Source organism: Gopherus evgoodei, chromosome 5 (assembly GCF_007399415.2).
Source record: "Gopherus evgoodei ecotype Sinaloan lineage chromosome 5, rGopEvg1_v1.p, whole genome shotgun sequence".
Classification (NCBI taxonomy): Eukaryota; Metazoa; Chordata; order Testudines; family Testudinidae; genus Gopherus; species Gopherus evgoodei.
This window is the reverse complement of record NC_044326.1, coordinates 108,241,744-108,256,716: the sequence shown is the minus strand read 5'-3', so window position 1 is coordinate 108,256,716 and position 14,973 is coordinate 108,241,744. Positions and strand designations below refer to the sequence as shown.

At 41.6% G+C, this 14,973-nt stretch overlaps 1 protein-coding gene across 7 annotated transcripts in view; it reads left to right on the top strand.

Annotated features, from left to right (window-relative positions):
* The window catches only part of TSPAN5 (tetraspanin 5), a 121,177-nt gene that overhangs the window by 82,665 nt on the left and 23,539 nt on the right, over positions 1-14,973 (top strand). For 6 of the 7 annotated variants that reach the window (XM_030564412.1, XM_030564409.1, XM_030564405.1 and 3 more), the window contains one exon: positions 8,787-8,837. In XM_030564412.1, the coding sequence (XP_030420272.1) occupies positions 8,787-8,837 (51 nt within the window). Of the gene's footprint in view, positions 1-7,566; positions 7,696-8,786; positions 8,838-14,973 lie in introns of those variants that run through there. The other variant, XM_030564411.1, reaches the window with a different exon arrangement.

Below are 14,973 nucleotides of genomic sequence, written 5' to 3'. Positions count from 1 at the left end.
AATATATACATTTTCTGATCCTCTGTAAGGGTCTTCAAGGAATAGGTTGTGCTTATCTTTTCCTACCAACAAGTTTGGTGGCAGCAGAACTGGGGATGCTGTTGCAGTCGTCCTGCTTTCTCTAGAATTATAGAAGTGAAGGACTGGAAGGGACCTCAATAGGTCATCTAGTCCAGTCCCCTGCACTCAAGGCAGGTCTGCATAATAACTAGATCATTCCTGACAGGTGGTTGTCTAATCCAGTGCTTCTCAAGCTATCTGATATGGGGGACCGGCAATTTTTTTCCCCAATGTGCCAGGGACTGATGCCATATTATTATCCTATTTGATGGTCTTATGAGGAAACTCGCCACGGACCGGCAGTAAATGGCTCGCGGATCACCACTTTAACAAGCACTGGTCTAATCTATTCTTAAAAAACTTGAATGACAGGGATTCCACAATCTCTCTAGGCAATTTGTTCCAGTACTTAACCACCCTGACAATTAGGAATTTTTTTCTAATGTCCAACTCCCAACTCTTACTATAGGTTGGGAATTGTGATTTTCCAGGCTACGGTATGGGATGGGTTTCCTTTGGCTCAAGTCATATATATCCTTCTATTAGTCACTTTTTGCAATTAATGACAATATTTTACCAAAATAAGCCTCAACTCCAGTCAAAGGGCCAATATCTCAAGGGGTGTAAATCTCATTAAAGTCTATGGACCTATGGTAATTTACCACTGCGGATTCGGCCCAAAATATGCATGTATATACTGCTTATTAAACTATTTTATTTATATTTACCTTTTCACACTTATGTACAAAACAACATTGAACTGCCTGCAAAATACAGCATTTACCAAAGCTTTTCAAAGATTTTTGCCATTTCCAAATGCAATATGGATTTTTTTATAAATAGTTTTATCCTTCAGTCTTCTTGTTTGTTTTTCGACCATTTGATTTTCCTTGAACGAATGAGGTCTTTCCCTCCTTCCTTGCCCTACCAAAGTGATTTATTTGTAAGCTTCATCTTTGTTATCATTATGCAGTTTTATCCCTTCAAGTTTCAAAGAAAGCCAGTTTAACCACAAGGACTTAGTACAACTTTCTTATGCGAACTGTATAAAGTTAGAAAAACAGCAGAGTTAGTTGTAACTCATATGTACTTTTTGGCTCTTTTAGTAGAAGTATCACAGAGGAGATTACACTCAGAGCAATTGGTATTTCATATTCTGGTTTGATTTAAAATGCTTTAACATAATCTTATTAGAGACGGAGCCCAAACCAAAACCCGAGATCTGGTTTCAGATCAGAGTTCACAGCTTGAACCAATCTCCATAATGGGACAAATCGAAACACCAGATTTGGATCTGAAATTTGAAACTCCGTGTTTAGAAACACTTGTAGCCAGTGACTTGGTTTTGCCTCTTAGATCGAGAGTTAGGATCTAGGGTTTCAGTTCAAACCTGTATTTAATAATTATATCCAGTTCATACTGTTGAAACATCTGATTCTTGATTTACAATTCCAATTTCTATCTTGATGTTATCTAGCAAATGTCACATCCCAGAAGATGAAGAATACAGGATTTTAGTATAGTTTAGAATTGAAGTCTCAACACTTCAGTCCAAAAAGATCAACTTAATTTCTACTAGCTCCCTCATGTATGATTATGTTGCTTGGCCGACGTCTGGAAAGGGTGTAACATCCTTCAAAACTTGAAGGCTCGTTAAAATAAAAATAATTTATAAAATAAAAACCCTTACTCTGAATTATTAACAGCTGAGGTTAACATTGAAGGAATTTTAAAGATCTAACTTATTTCTCACTATTAATGTTCACTTTTGTATGTCACACAGTTGAACTCCGCTACTAGGCTGGTCAATTTCACGCTGTGCTCCTAGGCAGCTTCAATTTCTTGTTCCCCTGCATTAACTCAATGCTGTTGTGTTGTCTTTTGTATTTCCAACAGTGTAAGGAAAATTTTAAATTGGAAAAATAAATAGAAAAAGAAATCATGAAACGAAGCTCTGTTTTGTACTTACACCCCTGGGGACAGAGCTTTCTGGCCACAAAACTACGTGCACATTAGGCCCTGTTTTGGATTGCAAATAATACAGTACAGAATAAAAAACAAAAACAAAAAGGGAGCATTGGAGGAAGTAACCAAAGATTGGCTACCTTGAATCTCAAGGCCTCAGTATCTCTGTATGGTTCTGCATGATATTAATCAACAGCAGTAGTGATCCTATGACACTAATTATAAGCCATAGTGGATTCTCTCCCTGTTGAAATAGAGGAAATGAAAAAAAAATCCAGATTGTTTGTGGAAGATGAAGTAGAAACATTTGACAAAAAAAGGGGACTGACAAAACCAGTAGGGTGCACTGAGAACTTGAACTTAAAAGTTACAGTGAAGAAAATGAGGGAATCTTTTTTTAAATAAAAGATTATTAAAGCACATATGGTTATTGAAAGATTATGTGAAAGAGCATCATGTAAGAGTAAGGAATTTAAGGGTGCCTTGGCTTGGCAAGGGGAAAGACCCAGAAGGGGAAGAGACCTAGTAGGCTTTCAGTAAGTCAGTAGCTGAAGTTCTAGACACTGATGCAGAGAAGACCCCTTCCTCCATATGGAAAGAGGTTAAAAAATCCACATGAGGAAGAGAGTTAGCCCTGGAGTCATTACTGCATGTGCATTTTGCGTCTGACCTCAGATGTAGAAAGTGCCTATTGCTCTTAAAGGAGTGTCTCTGGTATGCAGGTGCTAGGAAGAGGCTGACCGGGTTGGGGGAGGGCAGAGGGTGTCCTTGTGGAGTACAGATCACCATGCTGCTCCCCTAGGCTTCCTGTCAGGGCTGCTAGAGTGGTCTTTGGAGCCTGTTGTTGGAGAGAATAGCGGTGTCTATCCTGGGAAATTTCAATATCCATGTGAAAGACAGCTCTCCTGGGTTAGTCACAGCCACTGTGATAAATATGATTACCCCAGATGGTTCCTAGCTCAGCTTACAGCTGAGGAGGTGACAATTTGAATCTGCTCTAACACATAGTATGTGTTTGGTGCTGGCGGGGTTTAGACAGCAGGCAATTAGTTATGGTCTAACCGTCTCTTCCAGATGGAGGACAAGGGTTTCCCTCTTGTCTGTCAGGGCACTGGAACTGGTGTGGTGGTGGTGATTTCTCTGTAATTAATGGATCCGGTTGCATTCCAGAATTCTAGGGCATAATGCTCTCTTGTCATTGGGCCAAGGCAGGGTTAAGGTCTGATGTATTGTGTCCCATCATGGCCTGAAATGGGAGCCATATATCTAAAAGTGCATTGTCAGGTAACTTAAATTATGTTAGCTAACATCTCCCGGGTTTTCTATCTGGAATTAGGAATTGATCTCTCCATCCCTAAGTAGGTACGTATTAAAAAAAAAAAAAAAAAAAAAAGAGAGAGAGAGAGAGAGGAGAGATTTTTTTTGTTTACTGTGGGGGCCCATGTAAATCAAGCTTTCCATGTGCCCCTTATGCAAATACAGGGCATAGTACCAATTTTTCTTGTTTGTGTGGAACATAAGTAAAGTGCAGTGCTACTGTCTATGGGCTTGTCTACATCAGAAAGTTGCAGCGCTGGTGAGGGAGTTACAGCGCTGCAACTTTGAAGGTGTACACATCTGCAGGGCACCACCAGCGCTGCAACTCCCTGTTTGCAGCGCTGGCCGTACTCCCGTTTTGTCTCGGGTGTAGAGGATCCAGCGCTGGTGATCCAGCGCTGGTAATCCAATGTAGACAGTTACCAGCGCTTTTCTTGACCTCCGTGGAAGGAGGAAGCCTCTGGTAATCAAGCTGGTCTCCTTTCCCGGTTTGCTCTCTCGTTCCCCGAACCGCCGAGCAAGCGGTTCTCCTTCCCTGCGGTTTGCAGGGTGGCTCCGGGAACGCGAGAGCAAACCGCGGCGAAGCTGGTCTCCTTTCCCGGTTTGCTCTCTCGTTCCCGGAACCCCAAGCAAGCGGTTCTCCTTCCCTGCGGTTTGCAGGGTGGCTCCGGGAACGCGAGAGCAAACCGCGGCGAAGCTGGTCTCCTTCCCCGGCTTGCTCTCTCGTTCCCGGAACCCCGAGCAAGCAGGTCTCCTTCCCTGCGGTTTGCAGGGTGGCTCCGGGAACGCGAGAGCAAACTGCGGCGAAGCTGGTCTCCTTTCCGGTTTGCTCTCTAGTTCCCGGAACCCCGAGCAAGCAGGTCTCCTTCCCTGCGGTTTGCAGGGTGGCTCTGGGAACGCGAGAGCAAACCGCGGCGAAGCTGGTCTCCTTTCCCGGTTTGCTCTCTCGTTCCCCGAACCGCCGAGCAAGCGGTTCTCCTTCCCTGCGGTTTGCAGGGTGGCTCCGGGAAAGCGAGAGCAAACCGCGGCGAAGCTGGTGTCCTTTCCCGGTTTGCTCTCGCGTTCCCGGAACCCCCCTTGAAGCCGCCCAACAGCGCTGCGGTGTGGCCACATCTAACACCACTTGCAGCGCTGGTTGCTGTAAGTGTGGCCACTCGGCAGCGCTGGCCCTATACAGCTGTACTAATACAGCTGTAACAACCAGCGCAGCAAAATTTTAGATGTAGACATGGCCTATGTCTTTTGATGGTAATTACGTGCAGTCGGACCTGATTCTGCAGCCCTAAGCATGAAGCTCCCTTTGACTTTCACTGGAGTCAAGCACAGAGAAGGGCAAGAGTGCTAGATCTTTAGGGCAAGAGATACTGATTTTTAAAACGAAACATGGATGTAATCTGGAGGACATTTGCTAATGATTCAACTTTAACGGTATGTAAAATTTTGGGCCTGAGGTATTTGACAGTGTGTGTTTCTGAAAACATGGCAAAGCTTTGAGTGTTTCGGTTAATATTAAGTTAACGTTTTATAGAAATTCTTGTGGCACATAGCTAAAATTGCCTCTTTAAAAAATGCATAAAGTAAGACGCAAACTCACTATGAAGCTGTTGAATTCAGTGCTGGAGAATCCCCTCAGTTTCCCCTCTCCTTTTCCTAGAAAGATAAATGTATTTCCGTGGTGTGGTTTTGGAAAGAAAAATCATTAGTATACTAAGTTGTTTACACACATCTTAGGAGAAAATATACTGAATGCCAAAATAAATAAATAAATAAATCTATCAGCAGTATCAGTTTATTGCAGAGAAACCACAAGGAAAATCAGTTTGCACTATTCAAGCAACATTCTATTGCATGGCCTGAAACCAGTTCATATGTAGTTGGCTCTGTAGTGAGCTCTTTTTAAAGTCAGAGGAGAAAAGCACACACGTGTGTGCACACTGCTCCCTCCCCCCTTGTTTTTCTTTCTATATTAGAGGCTTCGCTTGGTTACATTGCAATGGTATAGATCTCTCCTTCCTTTAGTTGTTTGTTAGGTGTATTTTAAAAGTGCTCTCACTGCATGCTAGAGTGGTGTATATTATGGATTTAATAATTTGACAAGCATTATCTTACATTGCAGCTAATCCTGCTACACAGTACCATTTAGTAATCAGGCAGTGTGGGGAGAGGAGATGTTTAATATGCCCATTCTGTTTACCTGATAAATGATTTATAGGAGTTTCAACTCTGAACCCTGCAATAACTTTTGGGTTAACAGCACACTTCATTTAATTCACAAAGTCAATTCCTGTCATGACATTTACTTACTGAAATAGAGTTTACAGTGGATGTTGCATGAAGTCCCAGCTGCCCCTTCATTCTTCCTTCATGGCAAGAAAGCATTGTCAGGTTTATGTGTCTTTAGAGCTTGGTACTTGCTGACTTCTTGAAAGTAACTTTGCAGGGATACGTACAAAAAATGGCAAAGGTTCAGGGTATTATGACATCGTACATGGCCATTTTCCCTTTTTATTCAGGGACATAGGAAAGTGGTAAAAGTTTAGCAGGGTTGGGGGACTAGGTGGGTCAGGGAGTTGGTATGTAGAGCCTTTTGTCTCTAGGATATTGATTTGTAACCCACCCAATTCAAACTGGCATTGAATTTGACCAGTGGACAGGTTTCTAATATTGCAAAAAACATCTACCACCCATACCACTAACTGGAACCCTTGTTGGCAGTCTCAACAGAGGTGCCAAGGACTAAAATGTACTTGAAGGAGAAGCACCTTGTCTGGTGTAAACTGGCATAGCTCCTTGGACTTCAGTGGAGTCACATTGACTTACACCATTTGAGGATCTGATCTGAATTGTATAAATTGAAATGCTACTAGAGTGACCCCTGTAGGACAAATCCAGTCATGCTGACAGGGTGTGGAGAAAATGCTATACCACGATCTATGCTGTATCAGTTCTGTGGAGAAACAGAGGACTTCAGTCTTCAAATTTGTCTGGCTGGCTCCTTCAGCTGAGGAGGTTAACCAGTGATGATGGTGATGTGATTTCTCTGTGACTGTGGGACCTATTTCCTTCACCCCATAGATCGTATATCCAGCCAGAGTCCCATGATTGCTTAGATGCTTTCTCTGAGCAGTCTGTCAGTGTGCCCCTCTGGTTCCCTCATTTTAACTTGGACCTACGCTCCCTTCCTGTTTTTACATTCTTTATTGCAACTGTAATTAGTTGATCCTTGTGGTTTTTTGTTCTGTTTTGCTTTTATTGTAGCCTTCCCCTTCCTTGCTTTTGTTGAAGGGAAGCTGTGTGTGTTTCTTTTGGGTGAAGTCCCTTTGGACTTCACCAACATTTACAAGGATCTCCTTACGTCGGCCTCCAGCCATTGCACAGAGGCAGGGGTGGCTCCAGGCACCAGCGCAGCAAGTGCGTACCTAGGGTGGCAAGCCACGGTGGGTGGCGTACTGGGCGCCGTTAGGGTGGCAGTCAGGCAGCCTTTGGTGGCATGATTGTGGGAGGTCTGCTATTCCCACGCTTTCAGTGGCAATTTGGCGGTGGGTACGAAGGCGTGGGACCAGCAGATCACCCGCAGAAATGCTGCCGAATCCGTGTGACCAGTGGACCTCCCGCAGGCATGCCGCCAAAGGCCACCTAACTGCTGTGCTTGGGGCGGCAAAAACCATAGAGCTGTCCCTGCACAGAGGTCAAATAGACAGACTCCTAACATGAGCATCACATTTGCAAAAATAGTCAGAGTTTTTAGTAGCAGTCATGTGAAGGGATTATATCAATAACTTTAATCCAGGGGTCGGCAACCTTTGGCACGAGGCCTCAGGGTAATCTGCTGGTGGGCCGTGAGACATTTTGTTTTTGTTGACTGTCTGCAGGCGCGGCTCCCAGTGGCGCAGTTCACCATTCCCGGCCAATGGGAGAAGCGAGAAGCAGCGCGGGCTGCAGGGTCATCCTGGAGTCTCCTGGATGACCAAAGAAGCTGGTCTGCACATATCGCTGGGCCATAGCAGCCAAACATACACTTCAACTGAACTAGTAATATGCCGAGAAACCATGGAACATGAATAAAACAACATTTTCCTATTGCCAGAGAGGAATGATTGTAGTGATTACAATTCATTGTCCCTGGAATTGTGATTTCTAAGTAGTTCTGTTGGTCATTGGTCATTAGCTGTTGTTTTGTGTGTGTTTGTTTATGTTAAAGCCTCAACTTTTTGACTGTTACAGAATCCTAAAGCAACATGGCACATGTTAATCTTATGGGCATGTGCAGTACTGAAGATATTCCATGGAACAAGGAATTCCTTAGATGATCAACCGTCCCCTAAAGTCATGACAATTGTGATGTAATCAATGGTAAATAGTCACTCAAAATTTGTCAGCCTTGACTCAGTTTCCATTAACTTGGACCAATTTGTGGTTTGAGTTAGTACTATATAAAACCTCATCTGTCTCAGTAGACTTCAGTTCTGGCGTTCATACAAACCCAGAACTTGAAAGATATTTAAATCATGTGAAGCAAAACTGGAAGAAAGTTTTTGCAAAACTCTTTGAACCAAAACCACAAGTATAGCTCAGCTCTGCAAGTTCTGCTTGAGAAAGGAAACAAGTGCATATTTTGGGAATGCAAGATTTAGTCATTTATTCATTTAGTTGATTTATTTAATATTTTCTGAATGCAGAAAGAAAGATCAATAGTTTTAAAATGCGCTATGCCATTCTGAGATATGCTGGTGTATTGTTGGCTGCATGGCCTACTGAAGTAGCTTGTTCATCGTGAAATATAAAAGCAACCAATAAATAGAAAGCTATAAAATGACGTTTGTTTAGGTTTATTTTAGGATTATCTCTGGTAGTTTTTTTTTCTGATGACAGTTCTGGTCTAAAAATGTACCCATTGATTTAGGTTTAATAGACCATAATGTGGGCAACATAACTGTATCTGGTCATGAATATGGATTTTAGTGCTTCCTCCTTCTAGCCAAATTTCCTTTATTGTGCTTTGCCAGGAAAGCAGCTCTGTATAGCTGGCTGCAAAATGATGATGGTTTGTTTGTGTTGTCTTGTCGCAGATCTTGACTTATGCGAGTCTTAGGAGATATTTCTTTGAGTTGATTTGTCGAGTGGTTGAGGAGGTGACATTCATGGCATCTGAGATGTGTGTGTGGGAAAGCGTTAAGTGGGCTGTGCAGCATTAGGGATCTTCCCCTTTATCCTGCTGTTCTCTGAGCCAAAAAAGCCAGCCTTTCATTCTCCGATTTTAATTGTGGAATTGTAGGAGAAGCTGTTGTATTTTTTCTGTGCTGTCGGTGCCCAATCTTGACATTACTGTTAGAGGTACAGAGGTTCCCAGCCAGAGGGGTGAAGATGAAGGAGCAGTCGATATATGAAATGCTTGTAACAGTCAATTCACAGTTCTTACTCCAATTTCCTCTCATTTCTTTCAGTTTCTGGGCATAGCATTTCTTGGAATTGGATTGTGGGCATGGAATGAAAAAGTAAGTTGAATATAACACAAACTCAACTTTTTTTTTTTTTAGTGACCGGTTGAATAACTGTTACACATGCTACCCATTCACACACGCTCTGTACTGGAGAGAAAATAAGACCCATTGTCAAATGAAACTTTAGCTTGTCTCACCTAGAAGGAGACCTCAGCATCTTTCTAGAGGCTGCTTTGGCAAGAAAGCTCAACTGACAGATGCACACACAGTAGCCACTGCAGCGCATATATGGAAAGTACAGCATAGAGCTCTCATTGGTAGGCAATGTTGGTTTGGTAGTGTGCTGTCATAAAGGGAAGCAAACCAAATGAAAATGAGTTTTTCTGTTTTTGCCTCTGAATTTACAACACTACTGGTAGCTGTGGCTTAAATTAGTTTACACACTTACAAAAAAATAAGCACAAGACTGACTAAGCTATAGTGTTTCTTCAGTTATCTTTAAAAAAAAAAAAAAAAGATAGAATGTCCTTCATTGTGCGACTGATGCTGTAACTCTTATCCTCTCACAGATATCTATTTTCATGTGATTAGATTTGGGAGACTGCTTGGGGATGGAAAGTGGGAAGGAAAGGCAGTGCCAGACTAGAAGGTATAAAACAAGTTAATGTGTGTCAGAATCCTGGGTAAACAGGTCAGTTCTGCGACAAGATAAAATACGCAAAAAAAATTTAAAACTATTTTCTTCCCCTTTTGCGCTTCTTAATGTTGTTGTTGTTATTAATAATAAATACTTATGATAACAAGAATATTGTGAGAATTAATTAGATAATATTTGTAAAGTGCATCGAAGAGGAAAAGCCCCATGTTAATGTTAAGTATTGATATTATGTTCACTACTAAGCTCATAAGTGGGGCTGAACAAACAGAAACAATACATTGGAAACCCAGTCTCTGGCTCAGCTTTTGCGCTAAACATTCAGAAAGAATTTGCCTATCTTGGAAGCAAGTCAGTCAGTTGGAGTCTTCTAGTCGTTCCATCTGTTTTCCTTCTGAATACAGACAATTTAAAACAATAAAACATTTTCGATGGCTTTGAACAGGCATTGAAGTGCATTATGAAAGTCTGTATTGTGCTGAGGCCCCGATCCTGCAAAGATGTAATCACATGCTTTGCTTTATCTGCTTTATCTAATTGAATTAAATAGAGCTACTCTGTGTGTAAAGCAATGTGTGTGCTTTTGTCTTTGCAGGTTTGAGGCATAAATTAGTAGTATTTGCTTAATTTTGAAGTGGCTTCCAAGTTAAGTGTGTTGGGGTTTTTTTTTTACATTCTTCTAGCATTTCCTGAAGCAGCAAAAATGATTTTTCCATTATTATAAATGTTTCCTTAGCCTGGAGTCCTAAAGCAAAAGAGTCCTTCTGTGTCAGAGTGACAATTCATTAGGTCTTTAATATAGTTCGTTAGTGTAAGACTGGATCAGACTGTTCATGGAGAAATGTATCCAGTAAAAAATTAATAGTCAGAAACTGCAGCAAACATTTTACTTATATGCAGAAACTTAATATCATGATCTCATTTTAAAATAACCTATAGATTTGAAGAACTGAGTTAATATATTACATGCTTTAAAAAAAAAAACAAAAAGCAAAAAAAGAGTAGGTGCCTGCCAGTGTGGACAGTATTGGCTGTATGACTTGTTTACATAAATGAATAAATAAAAATGTTGCTGTCATAGGACCAGTTTCTTTCCTCAGACATGTGCACAGGAAACCACTGACTTCAGCAGGCATTTTGAGTGCCTGCGTGGGAAAAATGTGGTGCTTCAGAAATTGTTTGTGGTGTGTTGTAGCTATGTTGGTCCCAGGATATTAGAGAGATATGAGGCAATATCTTTTATACAGAAGTTGATCCAATAAAAGATACTACCTCACCCACCTTGGGCTTTAGAAAGACTGTTTATTATGTTTACTGTGGTGTCATGCAAAGGCCCCAGCTAGGGCTGAGGCCCTGTTGTTCTAGATGCAGTATAGTCACAGAGTAGAGTATCTTTCCCACAGAGTTTACAGTCTGCGCTGATGCTGAGTTCCATGGTACTGCTCCCGTGCACAGTTATGTATGGACATCAGTTTTTGCACAGTTGGAGCTTAATAAATCACTGTGCTGCTGTAAGTTGTGATTTTGGGGGATACAAATCCAAATCTCCTCCCCCCTTCCCCTCCGCCCCGGTCATATCAATTTCTTTCCAGTTAAATTTTACCTTTCCACACACTCCAGTCATTTCTGTAGTCAAACTTGCCACATCTCAAAGCCTTTTTAGAATGATGGAAAGTAGAGTACCAGACAGTGTACTCAAAGTTGAATGATATCACTTACCAAGGTTGGCTTTAATAAAATAATGCACATTTAATTGCAGCCTTATTTATGCCAGGTGTGAGGAATGCACTGTAGTTCTTTGAGTAGTAGTCCCTATGTGGATTCCAAATGCAGTGCAGGTGTAAGGAACTTATTGTGGCTTCGTATCCCTTCCCATGCCCCCATTTGTTTCTAAAGGAGACTTGAAGACAAACAGTATTTTAAAGAAAATAATTTCCTACATAGTCTCATTACCTTCCTTGCAGCCTTTGGGGGAGCAATAGAACTCACTTGTCAGACAGTCAATGGAACTGGTTTGACAGCCAGTCAGCAAGGCCTAAACAGAGAGTGGAAAAATTAGCATCCTAAATCATGAACCTGAAAGAGAGCTGTGAGAAACAAGGAGGCAGTGAACCGAGAGAGAGAATCTGTAAAGATTAAGTTCACCTCCCTCCACCCTGTCACCCCAGTTTTACTGCTGAATTTTTCTCTAAGATTTTTGAGGAAAGACTTTTCCTTCCCTCGCTTTATCCCAGTGAAGATGCAAGATCAGGAAGGAGAGATGCACTAATTGTGCCATGAGATTGCAGGTACCCACTTCCAGCAAGTGCGTGTTTGAATCCTTGTTTGGAAATTTGAATCTTGTGCATATCCCTGGGGCTGCATGCAAATTGGGCAAAATGCAAAGCACTCTCTCTGCTCTTGTGCATTTGTGGATTTTATATTGGGGTTGGTGGTGTGAATAATTTCTATTATGTGACTCATCATTTAGAGTTTGGTGCCTAAAGGGGCACTGTCAAAATAATTTTTAATGTTATAACAGCTGAAGCTTTTCAATCTGAATGGATTTTAAAAATCTCATTTTACTTTTCTCTGTTTGTGCTGTTAGTTTACTTTGTGAATTCCACTCCTGTATGACAAGGAAACTAGACCACTCTTTCTCCCTTTTGTTTCCTTCCCATTCCAAGTAACTAGCGAAATGCTGCTGTTGTTGTTTTTTGTGTTTCCAGCATGAGTGTAACAAAAATTATGGAAACTTAAATTGTGTTAATGCTCCTCACATATTTTCAGGTTTACAGAGACTAAATTTTGGAATAAAACCGGTTTGGCACATTTAAATTACTGTTGTTCTCTCCTCTACACTTACTCAAATGCACAATAATGTGAAATTTTCAACTATTTATGCCTATCAAAATAGACACATTTTTCCCATTATGAAGCAGTAATGTGATTGAAAATACTTGCATTTCTCATCACCCTCCAAATATATATTAGTCAGAGATTCCTACTCATATGCACAAGCAGGGTGTGAAAGACCAGCCCACAGTTTGCAAAGGAGAATATGCTCCAGATGATTCTATATTTGAATCTTTTTTTCTTTTCCTCTGACCACCTCCACAGCCACTTCCCCTAGTTCAGTGATACTCCGACTTCAGTGATTCAGGATCCAAATTAGTGATCAACATTACCCAAAAGAGCCAAAGTAGAGTGAATTCATTGTTTCATATACTATTTTTTTAAGATATATTATTCTCACAGCAAAATGACTCACCAAGAATAGTTATTTTATCCACTACAATATGTTAATAATGTAGTAAAGGCATCCAGATTGGTTAATAACTTAGATTGGTTAATAATTCAATCACATAACGTTTTAATATTGTGCTGCAAAGAGCTGCAGGAGATGCATTAAAGAGGCACTTATGGCTCGCGAGCCTCAGTCTGAGCATCGCTACTCTAGTTCTTCTTCTCTTTTCCCAGAGAGGAGATCTCTCAGATCACCCCTAAAATTTTCCCTCTGATGCCGTAAGGGAGGGGGGTTGTTCCTTCAAATCTTTTCCTGTGAAGCCTGCAAAGCATGGGATGTAGTTTTAGTTCCCTGTATCCTCCCTCGGTGCTGTCTCTTCTCACTGGTCTTGGCATTCTTCTCTGTTGTAGTGTGCTACAGGGACTGTTGAATAAGTGGGGGTTGGCGGCCTGGGGTTGGGAGGAATGATGGGTGGGGATGGGCCTTCCCTGGGCTCCTGTGGATCTGTTTTCTCCTTGCACCCTTCTGCAAAAGAGTAGGCAAATACTGCATGTGCAGTGTAGTGAGGAACCTCCTCAACTCCTGCTTACAAGGCCAGATTTCCTCTCCCCTGAGCTGTGCCTGAGATTACAGTGGTGGGCTGGAGAGAGAGACATCAGAAGGAGCTGCAAGACAACTGGCAGGTCTGGAACAGAGCCTAAGCCTCCCTTCCCAGAATGACTCACCATCTGCGAGTCCTCTGCTCTGGTGCCATAGTGGTGAAAGTGACCCAGTAAGGGCACTCCAGTGCTACAGAAATGCTTGGGTGTCCTTGGAAACACGATACCTATCAGTCTTGAGGGATACCCCACCAAAACCTTTTCTGCATGTATTGCTGCCTTATGCATTTCTCCCCCATGTTTGTGGAAGAGAATAGCTCCTTCTGTTTCTTTCTGCTACTTCTCCATGGAATTAGTGCTTAGTTTTTCCATTTGGAGCAGGGTAGGGATGAAATCAATCTTTCCCATTGCATGCACACATCCCTTGTACCCTCATGCTCTGAAATCGAATGCATAGCTAGAAATAAAGGACTTTTCATAACTTAATTATGTTGATTTCACTCTAGTTTTATATTTTCTCTTTTCTTTCCCTCTCTCCATCCCTCCTCAGCAGCAGAAGCAAATTCTGACTGGAATTGGCTCAGGGACACTTGTAGATGTTAAATAGTTAACCACAAACTCTGACCTATTGCAGACCATTAAGAGGGTGGATGAATACTACAAACAGCTGAGTTGAAGATCAGCCAGGGAACATATCCTATTTAGTCTCCTTCTGGGACTACAACACATCCCTGGACCAAAGCCATTGTGAGAGGGGAAAATGTTAAAACACGTGATTTTGCAGAAGTGAACTGGTTCCTGGCAAATATTATGCAAACATCTGAACAGTGCATGTGCAGAATAGAAATACAATAGCATTGTTGGGGGAAAAGCTGCATCCCCTTCTTTTCACATCTAAGATATCAATAGTACTAATTTGACCAGGCAGAAATAAAGAGAGCAGAGTAGACTATTGTTACTTATGCTGCTGGAAAGGATACTTCATATTTACGTAATACACCTCTACCCCGATATAACGCTGTCCTTGGCAGCCAAAAAAAGCTTCCCGAGTTATAGGTGAAACCGCATTATATCGAACTTGCTTTGATCCGCCAGAGTGTGCAGCCTGTCCCCCCACCCCACCCCACCAGACACTGCTTTACTGCATTATATCTGAATTCGTGTTATATTGGGTCACATTATATTGGGGTAGAAGTGTACAAGGATTTTAAAGCTCTTCACAAATGTTTGTCTCCTCTGTGAGGTAGATTACTGCATAAATTGAGAATATTAAGTGACTGGTTCAAGGACACACAGCAAATCAGTAGAAGAGCCTGGATTAGATTGATTCTCTGTCCTCTGCTCTATTCTCTTAAAAAAACACCACCACTCCACCTCCAACATTCAGCTAAAGATATGGTGAAGACAGTGCTGGTCAGTGCTAGGATCTTCACAGTTTTCCCAATTTGTCTTATAAATGACCCATTAAATCAACAGAAGTGCTTGAATATTATGGTGACAGGCATTGTAGAAAACCGTAAGACAGACAGGCAGATGTGTGGATAGAAAGGATATATTGACATTCCTATGAGATGGTCCTGCCAATCCTTTTCAGCAGTTTGAAATGGAATAATATGCTCCAGTCATTGACGCACTATTTCAAACAAAATATACTTGTAAATACTGCATCACTAAGGATCTTAAGAGCTTATTTCAAACTGTTCGGGAAAG